Raw genomic sequence first — 27,606 nt, 5'->3', positions numbered from 1 at the left:
ACAACTAAGAATCGGCAATGCCTTCAGTGCTCTAGAGCTGATTTTATGAGTTTTACCCCTTTGAAGGGATTAAAACACATAGTTCTATGCAAACAAAACGATGCTTGTCAGACATAATCAGGAAAATGTGCAATAAAGCAACATGCAGTACATATGGTCATTTTATATACATTAACCCCTTAGTGACCAGAGCACTTTTCCATTTTCTGTCCGTTTGGGACCAAGGCTATTTTTACATTTCTGCGGTGTTTGTGTTTAGCTGAAATTTTCCTCTTACTCATTTACTGTACCCACACATATTATATACCGTTTTTCTCGCCATTAAATGGACTTTCTAAAAATACCATTATTTTCATCATATCTTATCATTTACTATAAAAAAAATTATAAAATATGAGGAAAAATGGAAAAAAACACACTTTTTCTAACTTTGAACCCCAAAATCTGTTACATATCTACAACCACCAAAAAACACCCATGCTAAATTGTTTCTAAATTTTGTCCTGAGTTTAGAAATACCCAATGTTTACATCTTCTTTGCTTTTTTTGTAACTTATAGGGCCATAAATACAAGTAGCACTTTGCTATTTTCAAACCATTTTTTTTCAAAATTAACGCTAGTTACATTAGAACACTAATATCTTTCAGGAATCCCTGAATATCCATTGACATGTATATATTTTTTTTTAGAAGACATCCCAAATTATTGATCTAGGCCCATTTTGGTATATTTCATGCCACCATTTCACCACCAAATGCGATCAAATACAAAAAATTGTTCACTTTTTCACAAATTTTTTCACAAACTTTCAGTTTCTCACTGAAATTATTTACATACTGCTTGTGCAATTATGGCATAAATGGTTGTAAATTCTTCTCTGGGATCCCCTTTGTTCAGAAATAGCAGACATATATGGCTTTGGCATTGCTTTTTGGTAATTAGAAGGCCGCTAAATGCCACTGCGCACCACACGTGTATTATGCCCAGCAGTGAAGGGGTTAATTAGGGAGCATGTAAGGAGCTTTTTGGGGTAATTTTAGCTTTAGTGTAGTGTAGTAGACAACCCCAAGTATTGATCTAGGCCCATTTTGGTATATTTCATGCCACCATTTCACCGCCAAATGCGATCAAATTAAAAAAAACGTAAAATTTTTCATAATTTTAGGTTTCTCACTGAAATAATTTACAAACAGCTTGTGCAATTATGGCACAAATGGTTGTAAATGCTTCTCTGGGATCCCCTTTGTTCAGAAATAGCAGACATATATGACTTTGGAGTTGCTTTTTGGTAATTAGAATGCTGCTAAATGGCGCTGCGCATCACACGTGTATTATGGCTAGCAGTGAAGGGGTCAATTAGGTAGCTTGTAGGGAGCTTGCAGGGTTAATTTTAGCTTTAGTGTAAAGATCAGCCTCCCACCTGAAACATCAGACCCCCTGATCCCTCCCAAACATCTCTCTTCCCTCCCCTACCCCACAAATGTCCCCGCCATCTTAAGTACTGGCAGAAACTCTGCCAGTACTAAAATAAAAGGTATATTTGGGCTTTTTTGTGCATTTTTTGTTAGCATATTTACATATGCTTCTGTGTAGGGATCCCCCTTAGCCCCCAACCTCACTGATCCCCCACTAAACAGCTCTCTAACCCTCCCCCTCTGACTTAATGTGCGCCATCTTGGGTACTGGCAGCTGTCTGCCAGTACCCAGTTTAGTGAAAAAAAGCTTTTTTTTAAATAAAATATGTCCCTTTTCTGTAGTGTAGCTTCCCCCCCCCCCCCCAAGACCAACCCCCACCCCTTCCAGATCCCTTAGATGGTTTTTAAAATAAAGTTTATTACATTTTTTTTTTACTTTTACTTTTTAACTTTTCTGTAGTGTAGCGGTTCCCACCCGCTCCCGCCCCGTGCACGCGCCCGCCCGCCACCCCCCCGTGCACGCGCGCGCGCCCGTGCGCGCCCCCGACGGTCCCGATCCCGATCCCGCCCCCCGTGACGTCACGCGCAACACCGATGGCCGCCCACCCGCCTCCCAATTCGGCTCCCACCCACCAACGATACCGGCCATCGATGTCCGGTGCAGAGAGGGCCACAGAGTGGCTCTCTCTGCATCGGATGGCCATGTATGGTTATTGCAGGATGCCTCCATATCGAGGCATCACTGCAATAACCGGAAAGCAGCTGGAAGCGAGCAGGATCGCTTCCAGCTGCTTTCCACACCGAGGACGTGCAGGGTACGTCCTCAGGCATTAACTGCCTTTTTTTTTGAGGACGTACCCTGCACGTCCTCGGTCATTAAGGGGTTAAAGGGATAGTATAGTCAAAATTAAACTTTCATGATTCAGACAGAACCTGCCATTTTAAGCAACTATCTAATTTACTTCTATTATCAAATTTTCTTGGTTCTCTTGGTATATTTATTTGAAAAATCTCAAATGTAAGCTTAGAAGACGGCCAATTTTTGGTTCAGCAACTGGGTAGTGCTTGCTGATTGGTGTCTAAATGTAGCCATCCAATCAGCAAGTGCTACCCAGGTGCTGAACCAAAAATGGTCCGGCTCCTAAGCTTACTTTCCAGCTGCTGGACAAAATACATTATCTAATTCCTTAGAGTATATAATTTTTTGGCATTACTAACCCTCCATACCTATGTGCTTAACCCCAGCGAAGGGGTCAAACACATCAAAAGCTGCAATGCCTGCAACTCCAAAGCGGGTCTCTACCTTAATGTATAACTTGTTTAAAGGGGTTAAAAAACATAGCAGTTATAATTCCAGTCCAGGCAGAGGGACCCTGAGGTGGCGTAGTGAAATGATTGGACACTAACTCAGCACACAGGATTAGATCATGGACATGACCCACAAGTAGACTTGGAAGAATAAACTCCTAGTCAGACAGGCGAGGTAAGAAACGGTATAAAACCAGACAGATCCAAGGGGCAAGGCACAGGCGTAGTCAAGGTCAGGCAAGAAGGTCAGTAACAGTCAGGCAAAGATAAAACAGAATCTGCAGGTAAAAGGGAAACCTGTTCACAAGTATCTGGAAGTAAACATGAAGCACAGGAACAGCAAACCCAGGAACACAGACCACAAATGGGCAAGTAATGGCCGCATTTCATGTCACAAAATAGCACAAAAGGCGAGAAAACCACAGCCCTACTATAAACACAGCTGCAAGCAATGACTGCACTGAAAAATAACAGGACAGCAAAACGCATGCAGCGCAGGAAAATCGTGCCACAGCTTTACAAGCCATTGATAGAAATGTGCAGCGTGACATTTCAATAATGCAAAAAATAATTAGATTTTGTAATGTTTGCATTAGACTGTACAGTAAACCTTTTAGCCAACAGTGTTCTGCAAATCCATCCTTTCAAGTCATCACTAGCATCTAAAGGATTACAGTGAATAGGGCAGCAAGACGGCTGTTTTTTTTACAGAGCACACTTCCTAGTGATCTTCATTACACCTCAACTAGGTGCTTCTCTGACTCAATTTTGTAAAGATTTTGTGGAGCTCAGCACACCAATTATATGTTTAAGGGGAGCCTTTTCCATTTTAAAAATTCTGAATTCCATTTATTAAAGTTAAAATAAACTTTCATGAATAAAAGCCTGTTTTTTTTAAATACTATTAAAAACAGGGGCTCTTTTATTCATCAAAGTTTAGAAGGCAGCCGTTTTGATTAAAAACTTACCTTTGTTTTTTTCACAGCCAGAGCAGCTTCCCCCACCTTGAGATCCTCTCTTCACACGTCAGCAATGACTAATCCGGCTTCCTCCAATCACAGCATGGCCTCAGGCAATGACTACCCTGGGGGGAAAGCCGTGATTGGAGGAAGCTGGATTAGTCATTGCTGACGTGTGAAGAGAGGATCTCGGGGTGGGGGAAGCTGCTCTGGCTGTGAAAAAAACAAAGGTAAGTTTTTAATCAAAACGGCTGCTTTGTAAACTTTGATGAATGAAAGTGCCCCTGTTTTTATTAGTATTTTTAAAAAACAGGCTTTCATTCATCAAAGTTTACCTTCACTTTAACAAACTGATTCTTGCTGTACACTTTGGTGGATATGACACAGTAATAATTATTATGTTGGAGAAAATGCAAATATTACTGGAAAAATCAACTGGTCATTTTACCTTGTAGTCTCTGTTAACATCAGACAGGTTCCAGTTAGAATTAGGAACTCCCATGCGTTGAAATTCTTTCTTCAGATCAATAAGCTGCCAACCAATGATTTGGTCTGAATCATTTTGTTTTGGGTTGTAGGAAAATGCGTAGAGATCCTCATATCTCACTTATAATAAAAAAAAAAAAAGGAAAGTACATTAGAACCTCTAATAATATCAATTCAATCAGAAACAACCTGTGAAAAAGTCTGGTTAATATTTTGTATTAAAGATTTTTTTTTGAGAGAGAGGAGAGAGAGAAATGTATACGTGTGTGTATATATAAACATACAGACATACACACACAATCTTACTCCAATCTTCAACATCTAATGGGTATTTGGGTTCTGCCAACAGGAAGAGGTAGTAATGAAACAAAATGAGGCATGTGTACTTAAGGGAAAAGCTACTTTCTAGAAGTGTCCACAATAAATCTGAAGGAACTTTAAATTGTATTGATGGGTAGAAATGCGAAGATAAGCCTCGTTCAGATACATAGTTGTTATGAAGTGGCCTGAGTCAATGGCAAGTATACATTTTATTATGGGCTACCTTACCAAGCTTGCTAGGAATACAAAGGTAAGTTTTTTAAAAGAACGACTTTAATGTAAACTTTCATGAATGAAAGTGCCCCTGTTTTTAATAGTATTTTTAAAAACAGGGCTTTCATTCGTGAAATTGACATTCACTTTAAGTATGGAATGGTTTGAAAATGTCCTTTTTTTTTTCTAACCACGCATAGGTTGGAGTAAACACCTAACCAGGTTTCTTATCAGGAAATTGGCCGACCACTGCAATAACCAAAAGAACTATACAAAAAAATCCAATAGGCGTTTCCCTTTACTGTCCTAAGAAACTAGAGAAAAATGTAGAATGGAAGTGGTGGCTTAGACATCAGTCTTCCCTGGAAATAGATTTATATAAATTCTTGGAAGAACCTAGTTTGTTCTTACAAGAGGAGTTACCAGTCCATATATATAGTAGCACCAGGGCGAAATAAACCATAGACAAAGGGATTTTCCAGCCAAAACACATGGGTGCATTTCGGTATTATACAGAAGCAATTTTGTAATATACATGCATTAGCAAAAGTGTATTTAAGTATGAACCGAGCACCAGCATTTTAAAACCAGCACTTGCTCATAGAGCCTAAAGTGCTTGTACCATCTGGTAATGACTCAATATGTTAATTGCTTACATTATACAAGCCCCACTGATGATCTGAGCAGCTGCCGTATTTAAAATTCTGGTGCAGTGACAATATCTAGCTATGCTTCACATGCACGCGCAGAGAAAAATACTAACACTAAAACACTGATAACTTTTACTAGAAGCATTTTTTGCCAATACATGTATATTGCAAATATGTTTCTATTCAAAGATGTAATAAATCTATGCGCATTTCAGTTTTGACTGGAATGTCCCTTTAAAGTGCCAAGGGTATTAAGAAAGGTTTCATGTTTAGCAGATGTGTTCATTTATTGAAAGAAAATTAAAAAAACAGAATTTATGCTTACCTGATAAATTACTTTCTCTTGCAGTGTATCCAGTCCACGGATTAATCCTTACTTGTGGGATATTCTCATTCCCTACAGGAAGTGGCAAAGAGAGCACACAGCAGAGCTGTCCATATAGCTCCCCCTCTAGCTCCGCCCCCCAGTCATTCGACCGACGGTTAGGAGAAAAAGGAGAAACCATAGGGTGCAGTGGTGACTGTAGTTTAAACAAAAAACTTTAACCTGACTTAATTGCCAGGGCGGGCCGTGGACTGGATACACCGCAAGAGAAAGTAATTTATCAGGTAAGCATAAATTCTGTTTTCTCTTGCAAGGTGTATCCAGTCCACGGATTCATCCTTACTTGTGGGATACCAATACCAAAGCTTTAGGACACGGATGAAGGGAGCGAACAAGACAGGTAACCTAAACGGAAGGCACCACTGCTTGCAAAACCTTTCTCCCAAAAATAGCCTCCGAAGAAGCAAAAGTATCGAATTTGTAAAATTTGGCAAAAGTATGCAGTGAAGACCAAGTCGCTGCCTTACAAATCTGTTCAACAGAAGCCTCATTCTTGAAGGCCCATGTGGAAGCCACAGCTCTAGTGGAATGAGCTGTAATTCGTTCAGGAGGCTGCTGCCCAGCAGTCTCATAAGCCAATCGGATGATGCTTTTCAGCCAGAAGGAAAGAGAGGTAGCAGTCGCTTTCTGACCTCTCCTCTTACCAGAATAAACGACAAACAAGGACGATGTTTGTCTGAAATCTTTAGTTGCTTGTAAATAGAATTTCAAAGCACTAACCACATCAAGATTGTGTAAAAGCCGTTCCTTCTTAGAAGCTGGATTAGGACACAGGGAAGGAACAATGATATCCTGGTTAATATTCTTATTAGAAACAACCTTAGGAAGAAAACCAGGTTTGGTACGCAAAACTACCTTATCTGCATGGAACACCAGATAGGGTGAATTACACTGCAAAGCAGACAATTCTGAAACTCTTCGAGCAGAAGATATAGCTACCAAAAACAAAACTTTCCAAGATAATAACTTAATATCTATGGAATGTAAAGGTTCAAACGGAAACCCTTGAAGAACTGAAAGAACTAAATTTAGACTCCATGGAGGAGCCACAGGTCTATAGACAGGCTTGATTCTGACTAAAGCCTGTACAAACGCCTGAACGTCTGGTACTTCTGCCAGACGCTTGTGTAAAAGGATAGACAGAGCAGTTATCTGTCCCTTTAAGGAACTAGCTGACAAACCTTTCTCCAATCCTTCTTGGAGAAAAGACAATATCCTTGGAATCCTAATTTTACTCCACGAGTAACCCTTGGATTCACACCAAAAAAGATATTTCCGCCATATCTTATGGTAAATTTTCCTGGTGACAGGCTTTCTAGCCTGGATCAGAGTATCTATGACTGATTCAGAGAACCCACGCTTGGATAGAATTAAGCGTTCAATCTCCAAGCAGTCAGCTGCAGAGAAACTAGATTTGGATGCTTGAATGGACCCTGCATTAGAAGATCCTGCCTCGTTGGCAGTATCCATGGTGGGACAGATGACATGTCCACTAGGTCTGCATACCAAGTCCTGCGTTGCCCCGCAGGCGCTATCAGAATTACAGAAGCCTTCTCCTGTTTGATTCTGGCTATCAGCCGAGGGAGAAGGGGAAACGGTGGAAAGACATAAGCTAGACTGAAGGACCAAGGCGCTACAAGAGCATCTATCAATGCCGCCTCGGGGTCCCTGGACCTGGATCCGTAAAGATGAAGTTTGGTGTTCTGACGGGAGGCAATCAGATCCAATTCTGGAATGCCCCATAGCTGGGTCAGCTGAGCAAAAACTTCCGGGTGAAGTTCCCACTCCCCCAGGTGAAAAGTCTGACGACTTAGGAAATCCGCTTCCCAGTTGTCTACTCCTGGGATGTGAATTGCAGATAGATGGCAAGAGTGAATCTCCGCCCACCTGATTATTTTGGTTACTTCCTTCATCGCTAAGGAACTTTGTTCCTCCCTGATGATTGATGTATGCTACAGTCGTGATGTTGTCCGACTGAAATCTGATGAATTTGGCCACCGCTAGCTGAGGCCATGCTTGGAGCGTGTTGAATATCGCTCTCAGTTCCAAAATGTTTATCGGGAGAAGAGACTCTTCCCGAGACCATAGGCCCTGAGCTTTCAGGGAGTCCCAGACCGCGCCCCAGCCTAACAGACTGGCGTCGGTCGTTACAATGATCCACTCCGGTCTGCGGAAGCACATTCCCTGAGACAGGTGATCCTGAGACAACCACCAGAGAAGAGAATCTCTGGTTGTCTGGTCCAGTTGGATTTGAGGAGACAAATCTGCATAATCCCCATTCCACTGTTTGAGCATGCACAATTGCAGCGGTCTGAGATGAATTCGAGCAAAAGGGACTACGTCCATTGCTGCTACCATTAATCCGATTACCTCCATGCACTGAGCTACAGATGGCCGAGGAATGGAATGAAGAGCTCTGCAAGTAGTTAACCGTTTTAACCTTCTGACCTCAGTCAGAAATATTTTCATGTCTACCGAATCTATTAATATTCCCAGGAAGGGAACCCTTGTGAGCGGGGACAGAGAACTTTTTTCGGTGTTCACCTTCCACCCGTGAGACCTTAGAAAGGCCAGAACAATCTCCGTATGAGCCTTGGCTCTGGGAAAAGACGACGCCTGTATTAAGATGTCGTCCAGATAAGGTGCTACTGCAATGCCCCGCGGTCTTAGTACCGCTAGAAGGGACCCTAGCACTTTTGTGAAAATTCTGGGAGCGGTGGCCAACCCGAAGGGAAGGGCCATGAACTGGTAATGCTTGTCCAGAAAGGCGAACCTTAGGAACTGATGGTGATCTTTGTGGATAGGAATATGAAGGTACGCATCCTTTAGATCCACGGTAGTCATATATTGACCTTCCTGGATCATCGGTAAGATTGTCCGAATGGTCTCCATTTTGAATGATGGAACTCTGAGGAATTTGTTTAGAATTTTTAGATCCAGGATTGGCCTGAAAGTTCCTTCCTTTTTGGGAACCACAAACAGGTTTGAGTAAAAACCCAGTCCTTGTTCTGTAATTGGAACTGGATATATCACTCCCATCTTGAGTAGATCTTCTACGCAGCGTAAGAACGCCTCTTTCTTTGTCTGGTCTGTAGACAGACGAGAAATGTGGAACCTTCCCCTTGGAGGGGAGTCCTTGAATTCTAGAAGATATCCCTGAGCAACGATCTCTAATGCCCAGGGATCGGGAACATCTCTTGCCCAAGCCTGAGCAAAGAGAGAGCGTCTGCCCCCTACCAGATCCGGTCCCGGATCAGGGGCTACCCCTTCATGCTTTCTTAGTAGCAGCCGCAGGCTTTTTGGCCTGTTTACCCTTGTTCCAGCCCTGCAAAGGCTTCCAGGTTGCCTTGGGCTGTGAAGCGTTACCCTCTTGCTTTGTGGTTGCAGAGGTTGAAGCAGGACCGCTCCTGAAGTTGCGAAAGGAATGAAAATTAGCCTTGTTTTTAGCCTTAAAAGGCCTATCTTGCGGGAGGGCATGGCCCTTTCCCCCGGTAATATCCAAAATAATCTCTTTCAACTCGGGCCCGAAAAGGGTCTTTCCCTTGAAAGGAATATTTAGTAATCTTTTTTTGGACGACACGTTGGCCGACCATGACTTAAGCCAAAGCGCTCTGCACGCCATAATGGCAAAACCAGAATTTTTCGCCGCTAACTTAGCTAATTGCAAAGCGGCATCTGTGATAAAAGAATTAGCCAGTTTTAGAGCATTAATTCTATCCATGACTTCGTCATATGAAGTCTCCCTCTGGAGCGACTCCTCCAGCGCCTCAAACCAAAAAGCCGCTGCAGTAGTTACAGGAATAATGCAGGCAATAGGTTGGAGAAGGAAACCTTGTTGAACAAATATTTTCTTTAGTAAACCTTCTAATTTTTTATCCATAGGATCTTTGAAAGCACAACTGTCTTCAATTGGTATGGTTGTGCGCTTGGCTAGTGTTGAAACTGCCCCCTCTACCTTAGGCGTCCCGCCTGGGATCAATTATGGGAAACATTTTCTTAAAGATAGGGGGGGAACAAAAGGTACACCTGGTCTCTCCCACTCCCTAGCAACAATATCTGCCACCCTCTTAGGGATCGGAAAAGCATCAGTGTATACAGGGACTTCTAGATATTTGTCCATTTTACACAATTTCTCTGGGACCACCATAGGGTCACAATCATCCAGAGTTGATAAAACCTCCCTAAGCAGTACGCGGAGGTGTTCCAATTTAAATTTAAACGCTAGTGAATCCGATTCTGCCCGCTGAGAAACTTTTCCTGAGTCAGAAATTTCTCCCTCAGACATTACATCCCTTGCCCCTACTTCAGAGTGTTGTGAGGGTACATCAGATAAACCTCCCAAAGCTTCCGACTGCTCCTCATCTGTTCTTAAAACAGAGCTATCGCGCTTTTTAGGGAAAACTGGCAGTTTGGATAGAAAGGCCGCAAGGGAATTATCCATGACTGTCGCCAGTTGTTGCAATGTAATAGGTGCCAATGCACTAGAGGTACTAGGTATCGCTTGAGCGGGCGTAACTGGTGATGACACATGGGGAGAGGAAGGCGGACTATCCTCATTACCTTCAGTCAAAGAATCATCTAGGGCTATATTTTTAAGTGACACAATATGATCTTTAAAGTGTATAGACACATTAGTGCACTTGGGACACATTTTGAGTGGGGGTTCCACCATGGCTTCTGAACACATAGAACAAGGCCTTTCCTTAGTGTCAGACATGTTTAACAGATTAGTATAATACACAAGCAGGCTTGGAAAACACTTTTATCAATAAAAAACACAAATTGAAATAAACGGTACTGTGCCTTTAAGAAATAAAAAGCGCACACAATTTTACAAAACGGTGAAAAATGAACCAAATCTCTTGAAATTTTCACAGTATGTGCCTAATGCTTCGATATGATTGCACAGCAAGTTTCAGCCTAATTAACCCTTTAATGCCCAAACCGGAGCCGCCTAAAGCAAACAACCGGTTAATAAACTACAGCACCTTGCCACAGCAGCCTGCTGTGGCCCTACCTTCCCTTATGGATTGGATTTGAGAAAAGCAAGCCTCTTGAAGCCGTCAAGCAGTCTCTGGACCCATGTGAAGCCGCATGCAAAGAAATCTGTCAGAATAAACTGCGCAACTGAGGCGCGAAATTAGGCCCCTCCCACTCCACAGCTGTGGGGCCTTCAGAACCCAATTTAGGTGACTAAAAATAATGCCATGTGGAATAAAACCCCAAATAAACACACCAAAAGTGCTTTAAAAGTGTCAATTATGAGTATTTTGTTAATTAAAATAATCGATTGCCCTGCAAAAATGATAACCAGTCTATTGAGCCCTCTTAAATAAGCCTCTAGTTCTATACTAAGTCTCAGAACATGGCTTACCCTTCCCACATGGGGATTCTTGTCAGTCTTCTAGCATTATCTTGTCTTGACTAAAAAAAATATGACTGAAACATACCTCAAAGCAGTTAAGCCTGCAAACTGTTCCCCCCAACTGAAGTTTTCTGGTACTCCTCAGTCCTGTGTGGGAACAGCAATGGATTTTAGTTACAACATGCTAAAATCATTTTCCTCTCAGCAGAATTCTTCATCACATTTCTGCCAGAGAGTAAATAGCACAAACCGGTACTATTTAAAAATAACAAACTTTTGATTGAAGATATAAAACTACAAATCTAACACCACATTCACTTTACCCTCTCGTGGAGATGCCCTATCTGTTAGAGCGGCAAAGAGAATGACTGGGGGGCGGAGCTAGAGGGGGAGCTATATGGACAGCTCTGCTGTGTGCTCTCTTTGCCACTTCCTGTAGGGAATGAGAATATCCCACAAGTAAGGATGAATCCGTGGACTGGATACACCTTGCAAGAGAAATACTTATAAATTACAACTTGTTTCATGTTTCTTTATGTTTCATATATCCCTTGTATTTTAGTGAAACCAAATGTGATGTGTTTACTTCGACCTATATTAAAAAATGATTATAAAAATATTATATCTTCAAGTGAACCCATATCCATTAATTTATAAAGTGATCACACTCAAAAATTCTCAGCAAACCTGGTTTTGAGAGCTGTAGAAGAGAATTGTAAATGTCATGGCAATCCCTCTCTCTTGGGACGATAAAGTGCACCACTCGAAAATTCTTGCATTGTATAACCAGAGGACAGCCACTAGTAGTTAAAGCAAGTTTCTCCACTGCAGCAATATGGTGGTGCAAAATCTAACAAAAAAAAGTGCAAAGATAAATGTATGCATTCCTTACTTACTGTAAGCAATAGAAAAATCATTTTTTCCCTCTATGCAATACTAACATTTAAATATGTGTATATATATATATATATATATATAATAACACTGCCCCCCACCAAGCTACTTCATAATGCCACCCGGCAGTCATAGAGTCACTGCATCAAACATATATATAATACACTGTAATTCCCCCATCTTCACTATCTTTTTATGCCTAGTGTAGTGTAGATGGGGGAACTACATTACATCGGGCTTTACCCACAGCCGCTTGGGTAATGTCCGTTTTACCTGGGTAATCACAGGATTACCCGGATATCTTACTTTACCTGTAACTATATATATATATATATATATATATATATATACATACACACACACATATATACATATATATATATATATATATATATATATACATACACACACATACATATACATACAGTATCTCACAAAAGTGAGCACACCCCTCACATTTTTGTAAATATTACAATATTGACACTTTGCTACAATGTAAAGTAGTGAGTGTACAGCCTGTATAACCGTGTAAATTTGCTGTCCCCTCAAAATAACTCAACACACAGCCATTAATGTCTAAACCGTTGGCAACAAAAGTGAGTACACCCCTAAGTGGAAATGTCCAAATTGGGCCCAATTAGCCATTTTACCTCACCAGTGTCATGTGACTCATTAGTGTTACAATGTTTAAGATGTGAATGGGAAGCAGGTGTGTTAAATTTGGTGTTAAAATATAGATCACTGGAAGTTCAAAATGGCACCTTATGGCAAAGAATTCTCTAAAGATCTGTAAAAAAAGAATTGTTGATCTACATAAAGATGGCCTAGGCTATAAGAAGATTGCCAAGACCCTGAAACTAAGCTGCAGCACGGTGGGCAAGATCATACAGCGGTTTCACAGGACAGGTTCCACTCAGAACAGGCCTCACCATAGTCAACCAAAGACGTTGAGTGCACATGCTCAGCGTCATATCCAGAGGTTGTCTTTGGGAAATAGACGTATGAGTGCTGCCAGCAATGCTGCAGAGGTTGAAGGGGTGGGGGGGTCAGCCTGTCAGTGCTCAGACCATACGCCGCACACTGCATCAAATTGGTCTGCATGGCTATCGTCCCAGAAAGAAGCCTCTGGAACCAGTAATCCATGTCCTTAGTCTGCCTGTCTTCAGCAAACTGTTTGCGGGCTTTCTTGTGCATCATCTTTAGAAGAGGCTTCTTTCTGGGAAGACAGCCATGCAGCCCAATTTGATGCAGTGTGCGGCATATGGTCTGAGCACTGACAGGCTGACCCCTCACCCCTTCAACCTTTGCAGCAAGATAAACTTATTTGGTTCAGATGGTGTCAAGTGTGTTTGGCGGCAACCAGGGGAAGAGTACAAAGACAAGTGTGTATTGCCTATAATCAAAGAATGGTGGTGGGTGTGTCATTGTCTGGGCCTGCATGAGGGCTGCCGGCACTGAGGAGCTACAGTTCATTGAGGGAACCATGAATGCCAACATGTACTTTAACATACTGAAGCAGAGCATGATCCCCTCCCTTCGGAGACTGGGCTGCAGGGCAGTATTCCAACATGATAACAACCCCAAAGACACCTCTAAGACGACCACTGCCTTGCTAAAGAAGCTGAGGGTAAAGGTGATGGGCTGGACAAGCATGTCTCCAGACCTACACCCTATTGAGCACCTGTAGGGCATGCTCAAACGGAAGGTAGGGGAGCGCAAGGTCTCTAACATCCACCAGCTCCGTGATGTCGTCATGAAGAAGTGGAAGTGGATTCCAGTGGCAACCTGTAAAGCTCTGGTGAACTCCAAGCCGAAGAGGGTTAAGGCAGTGCTGGAAAATAATAGTGGCCACACAAAATATTGACACTTTGGGCCCAATTTGGACATTTCCGCTTAGGGGTGTACTCACTTTTGTTGCCAACGGTTTAGACATTAATGGCTGTGTGTTGAGTTATTTTGAGGGGACAGCAAATTTACACTGTTATACAGGCTGTACACTCACTACTTTACATTTAGCAAAGTGTAATTTCTTCAGTGTTGTCACATGAAAAGATATAATAAAATATTAACAAAAATGTGAGGGGTGTACTCACTTTTGTGAGATATATATACACACACATACACACACACACACACACATACATATATACACATGCATATTCAAACACACATACTTAAATATTAACTTTTAAGCAGGTGTGAAAAAATGCAGTAAATAAAGAATGCTTTCAAGAATAGAAATGTCAATAGCTTATTATTAGCAATTAAAACACAAAGTGAGTGAATAGAAGAAAAATCTAAATCAAATCAATATTCGGTGTGACCCCCAGTGTTCCCTCTAAGGCCAGTTTTGCGAGCAGCCCAGCAGTGAAACAGTTAATTAGAGCAATTAGCAAACACTACACCAGGGGTTTTAACCTTGGTGCTCCAGAAGTTTTGGCAATACATTTCCCAAAACATAATTTATTTTTACCTGATAAATTCATTTCTTTCTTGGTAGTGAGAGTCCACAATCCTTACTCTTGAGAATTACATCACCTGGTCACCAGGAGGAGGCAAAGACACCCTATACCAGAGTTTCAAGTATCCCTCCTACTACCCCTTCCCTCCCAGTATTTATTTGCCTCATCAAGGAGAAGGCATGGATAGAGATGCTGCTGAAATATATAATAATTGCAGTTTACTAGGGATAGGAGTGGAGCCCAGGCTAAGGTACATACCCCCATCCAGATCCACTCCTCAAAGAATCTGTCACGTAGATATCTATCCAGATCTGTAACAAACAGAGAGGAACAGAAAAAGAGTGTACAGTCTGGCCCAGCAGGAGGAAGCTAAGGAACTACCTTGCAACACCCATGGTTAGCTTGTGACTCAGCTCCAAACAAGGAGAAGAATAATGCACAAGTAGCACCCTCCTAATTACTCCTCTTCCAGGAAATGTCCTCTGGTGGAATAAAAGTCTGAAATTTATTTCTGCAGCATCTCTATCAATGTCTTCTCCTTGACAAGTCAAAGAAATACTGGGAGGGGAGGGGAAGTACGAGGGATACTTGAAACGCTAGTATAGGTTGTCTTTGCCTTCTCCTGGTGGTCAGGTGATGTAATTCTTAAGAGTAAGGATCGTGGACTCTCACTACCATTAAAAAGAAATGTAGCTCCAAAACCTCTGGAGCACCAAGGTTGAACAGCCCTGCACTACACAATGCTGACTTCAAGTTGTGGTTCCCTTATCAACTGTTTCATTGCTGGGTCAATTACAAAACTGGTCTTAGAGGGAATACTGGTGACCACCCTTTGCCTTCAAAACAGCATTAATTCTTCTAGGTACACTTGTGCAAAGTCAGAGATGTTGTAGGCATAAAGTCAGGTGCATGATAAAACAATGTGGTGCTAATGACCATCAATTTAACCCCTTAACGACCAAGGACGTACGCCACACGTCCTCAAAAAAAATACACTTAATGACCGAGGACGTGTGGCGTACGTCCTTGGTCTGGAAAGCAACTGGAAGCGATCCTGCTCGCTTCCAGTTGCTTTCCGGTTATTGCAGTGATGCCTCGATATTAAGGCATCCTGCAATAACCTTTTTTAGCAATCCGGTGCAGAGAGAGCCACTCTGTGGCCCTCTCTGCACGGACATCACCGGCTAAATTCGTTGGTGGGTGGGAGCCGGTTCGGGAGGCGGGTGGCGGCCATCGATGGCCCTGATGATTTGTATGGGGGCGGGATCGTGGGCGGGGGTGATCGGAGGCGTGCACGGGAGGGCGGGGGCAGGCGCGTGCAAGGGGAGGGAGCGGGTGGGAACCGCTACACTACAGAAAAATGATGCATTAAAAGTTTTAAAAAATAGTATTTATGTATATAAAAATACATTAATCAGGGGGTGGGGGATTGGTCTGTGGGCGGGGGGGGGGGGGGGGGAAGCTACACTACAGAAAAAGAAAATAATTAAAAAAGACCCCATTTCTCCATTTCTCTTGCAAACTGGGTACTGGCAGACAGCTGCCAGTACCCAAGATGGCCCCCAATAAGGCAGAGGGGGGGGGGTTAGAGAGCTGTTTTGGGGGGGATCAGGGAGGTTGGGGGCTAAGGGGGGATCCTACAAAGTGGCATATGTAAATATGCTAAAAATGTATTATTTTTAAAAAAAAAAAAACTTATTTTAGTACTGGCAGACTTTCTGCCAGTACTTAAGATAGCGGGGACAATTGTGGGTGGGGGAGGGAAGGGAGCTGTTTGGGAGGGATCAGGGGGTCTGATGTGTCAGGTGGGAGGCTGATCTCTACACTAAAGCTAAAATTAACCCTGCAAGCTCCCTACAAACTACCTAATTAACCCCTTCACTGCTAGCCATAATACACGTGTGATGTGCAGCAGCACTTAGCGGCCTTCTAATTACCAAAAAGCAACGCCAAAGTCATATGTGTCTGCTATTTCTGAACAAAGGGGATCCCAGAGAAGCATTTACAACCATTTGTGCCATAATTGCACATGCTGTTTGTAAATAATTTCAGTGAGAAACCTAAAATTGTGAAAAATTTAGCGTTTTTTTTAATTTGATTGCATTTGGCGGTGAAATGGTGGCATGAAATATACCAAAATGGGCCTAGATCAATACTTGGGGTTGTCTACTACACTACACTGAAGCTAAAATTATCCCTAGAAGCTCCCTACATGCTCCCTAATTAACCCCTTCACTGCTGGGCATAATACACGTGTGGTGCGCAGTCGCATTTAGCAGCCTTCTAATTAGTAAAAAGCAAAGCCAAAGCCATATATGTCTGCTATTTATGAACAAAGGGGATCACAGAGAAGCATTTACAACCATGTATGCTATAATTGCATAAGTTTTTTGTAAATAATTTCAGTGAGAAACCTAAAGTTTGTGAAAAAAATTGTGAAAAAGTGAACAATTTTTTTTTATTTGATCGCATTTGGTGGTGAAATGGTGGCATGAAATATACCAAAATGGGCCTAGATCAATACTTTGGGATGTCTTCTAAAAAAAAATATATACATGTCAATGGATATTCAGGGATTCCTGAAAGATATCAGTGTCCCAATATAAATATCGCTAATTTTGAAAAAAAATGGTTTTGAAATAGGAAAGTGCTACTTGTATTTAAGGCCCTATAACTTACAAAAAAAGCAAAGAACGTGTAAACATTGGGTATTTCTAAACTCAGGACAAAATTTAGAAACTATTTAGCATATTTTTATTTTGGTGGTTGTAGATGTATAACAGATTTTGGGGGTCAAAGTTAGAAAAAGTGTGTTTTTTTCCATTTTTTCCTCATATTTTATAATTTTTTTATAGTAAATTATAAGATATGATGAAAATAATGGTATATTTTGAAAGTCCATTTAATGGCGAGAAAAACGGTATATAATATGTGTGGGTACAGTAAATGAGTAAGGGGAAAATTACAGCTAAACACAAACACCGCAGAAATGTAAAAATAGCCTTGGTCCCAAACGGACAGAAAATGGAAAAGTGCTGTGGTCATTAAGGGGTTAAAGGGAAACTGAACCCAAAAAAAATATTTTGTGATTCAGATAGAGCATGCAATTTTAAGCAACTTTCTAATTTAGTCCTATTATCAAATGTTCTTCGTTCTCTTGGTATGGTTATTTGAAAAGCAAGAATGTAAGTTTAGATGCCGGACGATTTTTGGTGAACAAACTGGGTTGTCCTTGCTGATTGGACAGCACCAATAAAAAAGTGCTGTCCATGGTTCTGAACAAACAAATTGATGGCTCCTTAGCTTAGATGCCTTCTTTTTCAAATAAAGATAGCAAGAGAACAAAGAAATATTGATAATAGGAGTATATTAGAAAGTTGCTTAAAATTGCATGCTCTATCTGAATCATGAAAGAAAACATTTGGGTTCAGTGTCCCTTTAATATATAGGGTGAAGCACAATCATTAACTTGAAACAGAAACAGCGTTGTAGGAGGAATAAAACTAGGTGAAGATTAGTCAAACTCTGCTAACAAGGTGAGGTTGCTGAAGACCATTTAATTTCAAAAGTTATAAACCAGGGCAAGACTGAGCAGAGCAATAAGACACAAGGCAGTTATACTGCAGTGGTTGGCCAAGGAAACAGAGCAGCAAATAAAAGACATCATGCTTACTTCACTTTGAAATAAGATGTCCAGCAGTGCCATCAGCTCGGAAATGGCAGAAACGAATAGAGGTCTAGTCAGTAGTGGTCTTTATGGATGACTTTCAGCCAAAAAGACATACCTCTGATGTGGAAACAAGGCCAACTATAGAGGAGTGCATTTCGGTGAACAAACTGCCTTCTGCTACACAGCAAAATATTTAAAATTTTGACTCATCAGTCAAGGGCACCTTCTGCCACTTTTCTGCACCCCAGTTCCTGTGTTTTTGTGCATAGTTGAGTAGAGGTGTGTATTCAGCAGTTTCCTTCAATGACGAATGCAGAAGTTGGAGGCTGCTTTCTGTATTCGGCTCTTTTCAGAGCTGACTATCCTCTTGTGCAAGTAAAACACACTAAGATCGGGATTTGCACAGATCCTAGTGTGTTTCACTTGCACAAGAGGATATTCGTCTCCGAAAAGAGCCGAATACCAAAAGCAGCCTCCGACTTCCGCAATCGGCAGTAAACGAAATTGACTAAAGCAAACCTCTACTCAACTATGCACAAAAACACAGGAACTGGGGGTGCATAAAAGTGGCAGAAGGTGCTCTTGGCTGACGAGTCGAAATTTGAAATATTTTGCGGTAGCAGAAGGCAGTTTGTTCAACGAAAGGCTGGAAACCCGTACAAAAATTAGTGTCTGCAGGCAACAGTGAAGTATGGTGGTAGTTCCTTGTAAAAGTATGGGGCTGCATTTATGAAAAATGGAGTTGGGAATTTGGTCAGAAAAAATAATCGTGTCAATGTTGAGTACAGGCAGATACTTAACCATTAAGTACCCTCATAGAGGCATCGGATTGGCAGCAAATTTATTCTGCAGCATGACAACAACCCCAAACATAAAGCCAAAGTCATTAAGAATTATCTTCAGTGTGAAGAAGAACAAGGAGTTCTTGAATTGATGGCCCCACAGAGCCCTAATCTCAACATCACTGAGTCTGCCTGGGATTACATAAAGAGACAGAAGCAACTGAAGCTGCCTAAATGTATTTTTCTAATATATTTGGAACAACCTACCAGCCGTGCTCCTTAAAAAACTGTGTTCAAGTGTACCTAGAAGGATTGATGTTGTTTTGAAGGCAAAGGGTGGTCAAACCAAATATTAATTTGATTTCGATGTTTCTTCTTTTCAGTCACTTTGCATTTTATCAATTGATAAACTATTAACATTTATTTTTTTGAAAGCATTCTTGCTTTACAGCATTTTTTACCACCTGCCTAAAACTTTTGAACAATAGTGTGTGTCAGGAAACGAGACAAGATCCCCGCTTGCCTTCCCATGGTAGTAGTCTGTATACAGTTACCAATGCACCAGAGAACTCTGGGTAAGATATGCAAATTAGATATACAATATCTCACAGTTTTTGCCACAGAATACCAAGAATGGGATAAGTGCAGCAAAACAGAAACCACTTCCAAACGTTTTGATATTAAAGTAACAAAGAAATTATATATATCAATCTATATATATATATATATATATATATATATATATATATATATATATATATATATATATATATATATATATATATATATATATATATATATATATATATATACACACAACAAATAGGAGCGCACTCGCCAGGTCTTAATTAAATATGTTTAATCAAAGTGACGTTTCGGGGTTATTAGCCCCGTCCTCAGACCATTACATGACATAAAATACAATACAAACTTTTATACATTACCCTCCACCATCACCACGTATTACCGGAAGTGCCTCCGGCGACCTGCAGGACTCAGTGCGCAGGTCCGCCGGTTGCCCCAGCAACCCAAGTCAACAACTGAAAAGCGGAACAGAACTCATTAAGCAATGCATTCAAAGAGATAATAACGGTCATACATATTATGGGCATTATCTACACTTAATGCTAACTGTTATACTGTTTTATAACACCTCCTATTTGAGTCTTCAGTGTAGTGCGTGTGTATAATATATATACCTGGTTGTCAAGCCAACCACTGTATTAGTACTACATCTGATTGTTTAAACACTGTAACATTCCCTAGCACATAGGAACATCATTCTATCAAGCTACCATTATAGAAAACAGTGCCAATCCAATTGTGTATTTAACCCTTTGGGGGATAAAGTCCCCAAGTTGTAAATCCACCTGGATTCTTTTTGCAATAGAAGATTGGCTCTATCACCACCCCTACTGAGTTTGGGCACGTGATCAATGATCACGTACCTTAGATCACTAACCGTATGGCCACATATCGCGAAATGCCTTGCAACTGGCTGTTCTGATTCTTTTTCTCGAATCCAGGTGGATTTACAACTTGGGGACTTTATCCCCCAAAGGGTTAAATACACAATTGGATTGGCACTGTTTTCTATAATGGTAGCTTGATAGAATGATGTTCCTATGTGCTAGGGAATGTTACAGTGTTTAAACAATCAGATGTTTCTCTATATGCTTAGCCCTAATTTAGTCCCACATTTAGGAATATATATTCTATAGTTTAAGGGAATATCTAAATATAGGGAGTAGTTTATAGGTATGTAATAATGATTTATACTGTAATTTGTGCCAACTATATTATCAGAGCAATATCAATATTTGCAATATTCTATTTGAGTCTCCAAGCCCGTAGTACTAATACAGTGGTTGGCTTGACAACCAGGTATATATATTATACACACGCACTACACTGAAGACTCAAATAGGAGGTGTTATAAAACAGTATAACAGTTAGCATTAAGTGTAGATAATGCCCATAATATTTATGACAGTTATTATCTCTTTGAATGCATTGCTTAATGAGTTCAGTTCCGCTTTTCAGTTGTTGACTTGGGTTGCTGGGGCAACCGGCGGACCTGCGCACTGAGTCCTGCAGGTCGCCGGAGGCACTTCCGGTAATACGTGGTGATGGTGGAGGGTAATGTATAAAAGTTTGTATTGTATTTTATGTCATGTAATGGTCTGAGGACGGGGCTAATAACCCCGAAACGTCACTTTGATTAAACATATTTAATTAAGACCCGGCGAGTGCGCTCCTATTTGTTGTGTATATGCTTATCTTTGAATGCACCCCGGGCAGTTTAACTTTTTGAAAGTGTGTGCAGTGCCCTATGGACTTTGATTATTGATACTTTTTGGAACTATAGCACCCCAATAATTGATCTTTTTATCTGACTCAGGACCATAATTTTTACACTTACACCGGGTGTGCACTGAGGATTGTTATTTTGTGTATAAGTTATACTAAAGATGGAACAAGCAATGCAAGCTAATATGGAGGATATAGAAGAAGATATCCCTGGGGCTACTGTATTTAACTATACACAGGATGATGCAGATCGCATCAGATTTGCAGCATTGCCAGTAAGGGATTTGAAAGTTTTACCTGAACACCTATATACCAAATGGCTCAAATTAAAAAACAAATGCACTGACCTTTCCCTCCATGGAAGCTTTCTTTCAGAATATCATCGTAAGATGTATATACCCAGAGGATTCAGGGTCAAAAATGTACCTACAATAGGGAGATATAATACTGCTTTTTGTGCCAAATGGTGCAGCATACTTAATAAGTGCTCGTTGGATTTGATCCTCTTAGTGATAGAGGAAGTCAGGGCACTTATGAAGATAGCTGAAACAGAGGTAGCCAAGTTTGAGGAGATCCACAAGGCAGACCTGGAATCTGACAAGGATAATGACTGGCTAAACAAACTGGAAAACCAACTACAACAATACCAACATGAGCTGACTACCTTTAAGAACAAGAAATGGGATATAGTCACAATGGACTACAAAGAGAGGAGGGTATACCGCTGGCTACTGAGTCCAGAAGAAAGAAGGGGCATGACAGATATGCGTACCAGGCGACCAAGATACCATAAACCCAGGAATCTGACAACAGTGGATTCATCTGGCAATAGCTCAGAGTCTGATGGGGCTACTGCACCTAATATTGATGCAGTTAACAACAGTCAAGGGGTTACCACACGCTCAAAAAACATGAGGGGCGCAGGCCACATATCAGGAGGGGGGGGGACTAAGAGGAAGACCCCCCAGACGACGGTTCTAAATGAGGACATTGTCTTAAACCTGAGTTCACATGTGCTCACACCTACGGAGTCTCATGTGCTAAACAAAGGCTTGTCATTTATCCCCACTGAATTGAATGACCCTTTTACAACATATTTGGATGTACAGAAATTTGAACGTACTTTGAGACTACGAGAACACTTTGGTATTAATAACTTGGAAATACCTAGATTCCGGGCTAAAGGTAAATATGATCCTCATAGCTCCAACCCGAGTATAAAAACCTACAGTCGCTTAATAGCAGATCAAGTAAGCAAAGGATGTATGGCTGCCAAAGATCTTTGCAGGAACAATTTGACGAAGACAGAGAAAAAAGCTCTGCAGAATCTAAAGTCAAATCATTCCATTATTTTTCGTGAAGCAGACAAGGGTGGGGCGGTAGTACTCCTGGATTATGCATACTATCAACAAGAGATTATGTCCCAGTTGCAAGATAATAACACCTATAGACAACTACCTGGGGACCCTATTAGAACATTTAAGAGACAAGTGGACGAGTATTTACACAATGCCCTAACGGACGGGTTGATTGATGAAAAATTGCTGACCTATTTAACAGTACAGTTCCCGAGGACGCCAGTGTTTTATACACTGCCGAAGGTACACAAACATGCCACTCGACCACCAGGGAGACCGATAGTGTCAGCAATAGGATCTTTACTCCAACCAATTGCAGTGTATTTAGACTCCATCCTGCAACCCATTGTTCACAATATGCCATCATTCCTGCTAGACTCTATTTCCTTGATTAAAGAACTAAAGGCAATTAAAGGATTCAAGGGAACCGAATATCTAGTTACTCTTGATGTGGTGAGCCTCTATACGGTGATACCACACCACCAAGGTATAGAGGCTGTACGGAATCATCTATGCAGATATCCTTATGTAGGTCCAAATATGGATTGGCTACTAGAACTGTTGGAATTCTGCCTTAAGATGAACTATTTTCGCTTTGAGAATAGATATTTTCTTCAATTGCTTGGCACGGCGATGGGGTTGAGTGTGGCCCCATCGTACGCCAACATATACATGGCGGAATTTGAACAATATCATACAGAATTATTCAAGGATACTAGGATACTATTCTTTCGTCGCTACGTTGACGATTTGTTCTTGGTTTGGGATGGCTCAGAAAGTGAATTATCCAATTGGTTCCAGCAACTGAACCAGGTTTTACCAAATTTACGGTTTAAAATGGATTACAACAAAACTACAGTGGATTTCTTGGATTTACGAATCTCCATTCAGGGGGATGTATTGGGAACCACTCTCTTTCGAAAAATTACGGACAGAAACTCACTATTACAAGCTACAAGTTGTCATCCAGCAGGATTAAAGCGAGCGCTACCAATATCACAATTCAAACGAGTAGTTCGCAATAATAGTGACCCTGAGAAAGCCAAAGAACAACTACTGGATATGAAAGAAAGATTCCTACAAAGAGGCTATCGACAAGCCCATATTGAACAACATCTCTCAAAATTCTGGAATATGGAACAGGAGGAGGCCCTATGCACAAGAGAACCCTCAGGGACGGAAAATCGTCTGACCTACCTAACTACATACACCGCCGATAAGAAGGAAGTACCAGGAATTGTAAGAGATCAATGGAACATAGTGACAAGTGATCCAACTCTACCATTCACTACAATGGGACCTCCCAGAGTGACCTATAGACGAGGAAGATCATTAAGGGACACTCTAGTCAAAGTGGATCCCGTGGACAGTTACAAAAAGACAACTTGGCTTCAATCTCCGAAAGTGGGTTGCTACAGATGTCTCGGCTGCACTACGTGCAGTGGATTAAGTAACACCAAGACATTCTTACACCCCCATACCAACAGAAAGTATACGATTAGATATAGAGTAACGTGCACAACAGAATTCATAGTTTATCTCTTACACTGTCCATGTGGTCTTTTTTATGTGGGCAAGACGGTTGACACCCTCCGTACTCGCATGGCCAACCATCGCGCTGCTATTTGGCTGGCAATTCGAGAAAAAGAATCAGTTAGCATTAAGTGTAGATAATACCCATAATATTTATGACAGTTATTATCTCTTTGAATGCATTGCTTAATGAGTTCTGTTCCGCTTTTCAGTTGTTGACTTGGGTTGCTGGGGCAACCGGCGGACCTGCGCACTGAGTCCTGCAGGACGCCGGAGGCACTTCCGGTAATACGTGGTGATGGTGGAGGGTAATGTATAAAAGTTTGTATTGTATTTTATGTCATGTAATGGTCTGAGGACGGGGCTAATAACCCCGAAACGTCACTTTGATTAAACATATTTAATTAAGACCCGGCGAGTGCGCTCCTATTTGTGGTGTATATGCTTATCTTTGAATGCACCCCGGGCAGTTTAACTTTTTGAAAGTGTGTGCAGTGCCCTATGGACTTTGATTATATATATATATATATTATATATATATATATATATATATATATATATATATATATATATATATATATATATATATATATATATATATATATATATAAATATCTCTTCAAAAATACCCAGGCACTCAAGGCTTTGTTTTAAACTTCAAAAGTTTTTATTCCCGATACATTCTGTTTATGTCACTATCCCAACGTTTCGTTCTTTACAATCAGACCTTGTCATGGGTACATTCTGTGTATAATAAACGGAAAAAGCATGTGACTTACATACCCAAATGCGAAACACAGCTGTTAGACAGAACATTCCGTTACCGGAAGTGACGTCATACCTGATCCGGGTCCGGCTGTGCACATACTAAGACTGTGTAGGAACGAAAATGTATGCCATAGTTGCATATAAACATATGCAGACACAGTAATTTATCCAATCGCAACCTCTAACCTTCTTATCTGCAAACCGGATCATCCATGTTAGTCACTAACGTACCAGTTACAAAACACCACCAGATTGAGAGCCCACTCCCCAGGATGAAATGTCTGTCTGCTCAGGAAATCCGGCTCCCAATTGTCCACTCCTGGAATGTGGATGGCAAATAGACAACAATTGCGAGCTTCCACCCACAGAATAATCCGTGCCACCTCCTTCATGGCTAAGGAACTCCAAGTTCCTACCTGGTGGTTGATGCAAGCCACTGAGGTGATGTTGTCCGATTGGAACCTGATAAACCGGGCTAAGGACAATTGAGGCCAAGCCATCAGAGAATTGTAAATCGCTCTAAACTCCAAGATGTTTATTAGGAGAGCAGACTCCTCCCGAGTCCATAGTCCCTGCGCCATCGAGTCCCAGGCTGCTCCCCAGCCAAGCAGGCTGGCGTCCATGGTCACGATCACCCAGGAAGGTCTCCGGAAGCATGTGCCCTACAACAGATGCTCCTGAGAAAGCCACCACGGGAGAGAGTCTCTTGTCGACTGGTCTAGATCTATCCTCTGAGATAGATCCGAATGGTCTCCGTTCCATTGTCTGAGCATGCATAATTGCAGAGCTCTCAAATGGAATCGAGCAAAGGGAATAATGTTCATGGAAGCGACCATCAGACCAAATACCTCCATACATTGAGCCACCGAAGGTCGAACAGTAGACTGTAGAGAGAGGCAAGAGGAATGAATCTTGGATTTTCTGACTACCGTCAGAAAAATTTTCATAGATAGGGAATCTATGATGGTCCCTAAGAAAACCACTCTTGTAGCTGGAACAAGGGAACTCTTCTCCAGATTCATTTTCCATCCATGGGAACGTAGAAAACAGAATTTATGCTTACCTGATAAATTACTTTCTCCAACGGTGTGTCCGGTCCACGGCGTCATCCATTACTTGTGGGATATTCTCCTCCCCTACAGGGAAAGGCAAGGAGAGCACACAGCAAGAGCTGTCCATATAGCTCCCCCTCTGGCTCCGCCCCCCAGTCATTCGACCGACGGTTAGGAGAAAAAGGAGAAACTATAGGGTGCCGTGGTGACTGCAGTGTATAAAGAAAAAGAAAAATTTTTCAAACCTGATTAAAAAACCAGGGCGGGCCGTGGACCGGACACACCGTTGGAGAAAGTAATTTATCAGGTAAGAATAAATTCTGTTTTCTCCAACATTGGTGTGTCCGGTCCACGGCGTCATCCATTACTTGTGGGAACCAATACCAAAGCTTTAGGACACGGATGAAGGGAGGGAGCAAATCAGGTTACCTAAACAGAAGGCACCACGGCTTGCAAAACCTTTCTCCCAAAAACAGCCTCAGAAGAAGCAAAAATATCAAATTTGTAAAATTTGGCAAAAGTGTGCAGAGAAGACCAAGTCGCTGCCTTACATATCTGATTAACAGAAGCCTCGTTCTTGAAGGCCCATGTGGAAGCCACAGCCCTAGTGGAGTGAGCTGTGATTCGTTCAGGAGGCTGCCGTCCGGCAGTCTCATAAGCCAATCGGATAATGCTTTTCAGCCAGAAAGAAAGAGAGGTAGCAATAGCTTTTTGTCCTCTCCTCTTACCAGAGTAAACGACAAACAAGGATGAGGTTTGTCTAAAATTCTTTGTTGCTTCTAAATAGAACTTTAAAGCATGGACTACATCTAAATTGTGTAACAAACGTTCCTTCTTTGAAACTGGATTCGGGCACAGAGAAGGAACAACTATTTCCTGGTTAATATTCTTGTTGGAAGAAAACCAGGCTTGATACGCAAAATAACCTTATCTGAATGGAACACCAGATAGGGTGGATCACACTGCAAAGCAGATAATACAGAAACTCTTCTAGCAGAAGAAATAGCAACTTGATATCTATGGAATGTAAGGGTTCCAACGGAACCCCCTGAAGAACTGAAAGAACTAAATTTAGACTCCAAGGAGGAGTCAAGGGTCTGTAAACAGGTTTGATTCTGACTAAAGCCTGTACAAAAGCTTGTACCTCTGGCACAGCTGCCAGTCGTTTGTATAACAAGACAGATAAAGCAGAAATCTGTCCTTTTAGAGAACTCGCTGACAATCCCTTATCCAAACCTTCTTGGAGAAAGGAGAGGATCTTAGGAATTTTAATCTTACTCCAGGAGAATCCCTTGGATTCACACCAACAGATATATCTTTTCCATATTTTATGGTAAATCTTTCTAGACACAGGTTTTCTGGATCTATCACTGAATCTGAAAACCCACGCTTGGATAAAATCAAACGTTCAATTTCCAAGCAGTCAGCTGCAGAGAAATTAGATTTGGATGTTCGAATGGACCTTGTACTAGAAGATCCTGTCTCAAAGGTAGCTTCCATGGTGGAGCCGATGACATATTCACCAGGTCTGCATACCAAGTCCTGCGCGGCCACGCAGGAGCTATCAGAATCACAGAGGCCTTCTCCTGTCTGATCCTGGCTACAAGCCTGGGAAGGAGAGGGAACGGTGGAAACGCATAAGCTAGGTTGAACGACCAAGGCGCCACTAATGCA

The 27,606-nt window shown here is 41.5% G+C and overlaps 1 protein-coding gene across 1 annotated transcript in view; it reads right to left on the bottom strand.

Annotated features, from left to right (window-relative positions):
- The window catches only part of MTMR6 (myotubularin related protein 6), a 205,516-nt gene that overhangs the window by 114,904 nt on the left and 63,006 nt on the right, over nucleotides 1–27,606 (bottom strand). Inside the window, exons 3-4 of the mRNA XM_053708501.1 lie at nucleotides 11,791–11,953; nucleotides 4,132–4,289 (exon numbers count right to left, since the gene is read on the bottom strand). Of these exons, the coding sequence (XP_053564476.1) occupies nucleotides 4,132–4,289; nucleotides 11,791–11,953 (321 nt within the window). The remainder of the gene's footprint in view (nucleotides 1–4,131; nucleotides 4,290–11,790; nucleotides 11,954–27,606) is intronic.

Source organism: Bombina bombina, chromosome 3, assembly GCF_027579735.1.
Source record: "Bombina bombina isolate aBomBom1 chromosome 3, aBomBom1.pri, whole genome shotgun sequence".
Classification (NCBI taxonomy): domain Eukaryota; kingdom Metazoa; phylum Chordata; class Amphibia; order Anura; family Bombinatoridae; genus Bombina; species Bombina bombina.
Note: the sequence above shows the minus strand (reverse complement) of the source record. Positions and strands in the feature narration are given on the sequence as shown.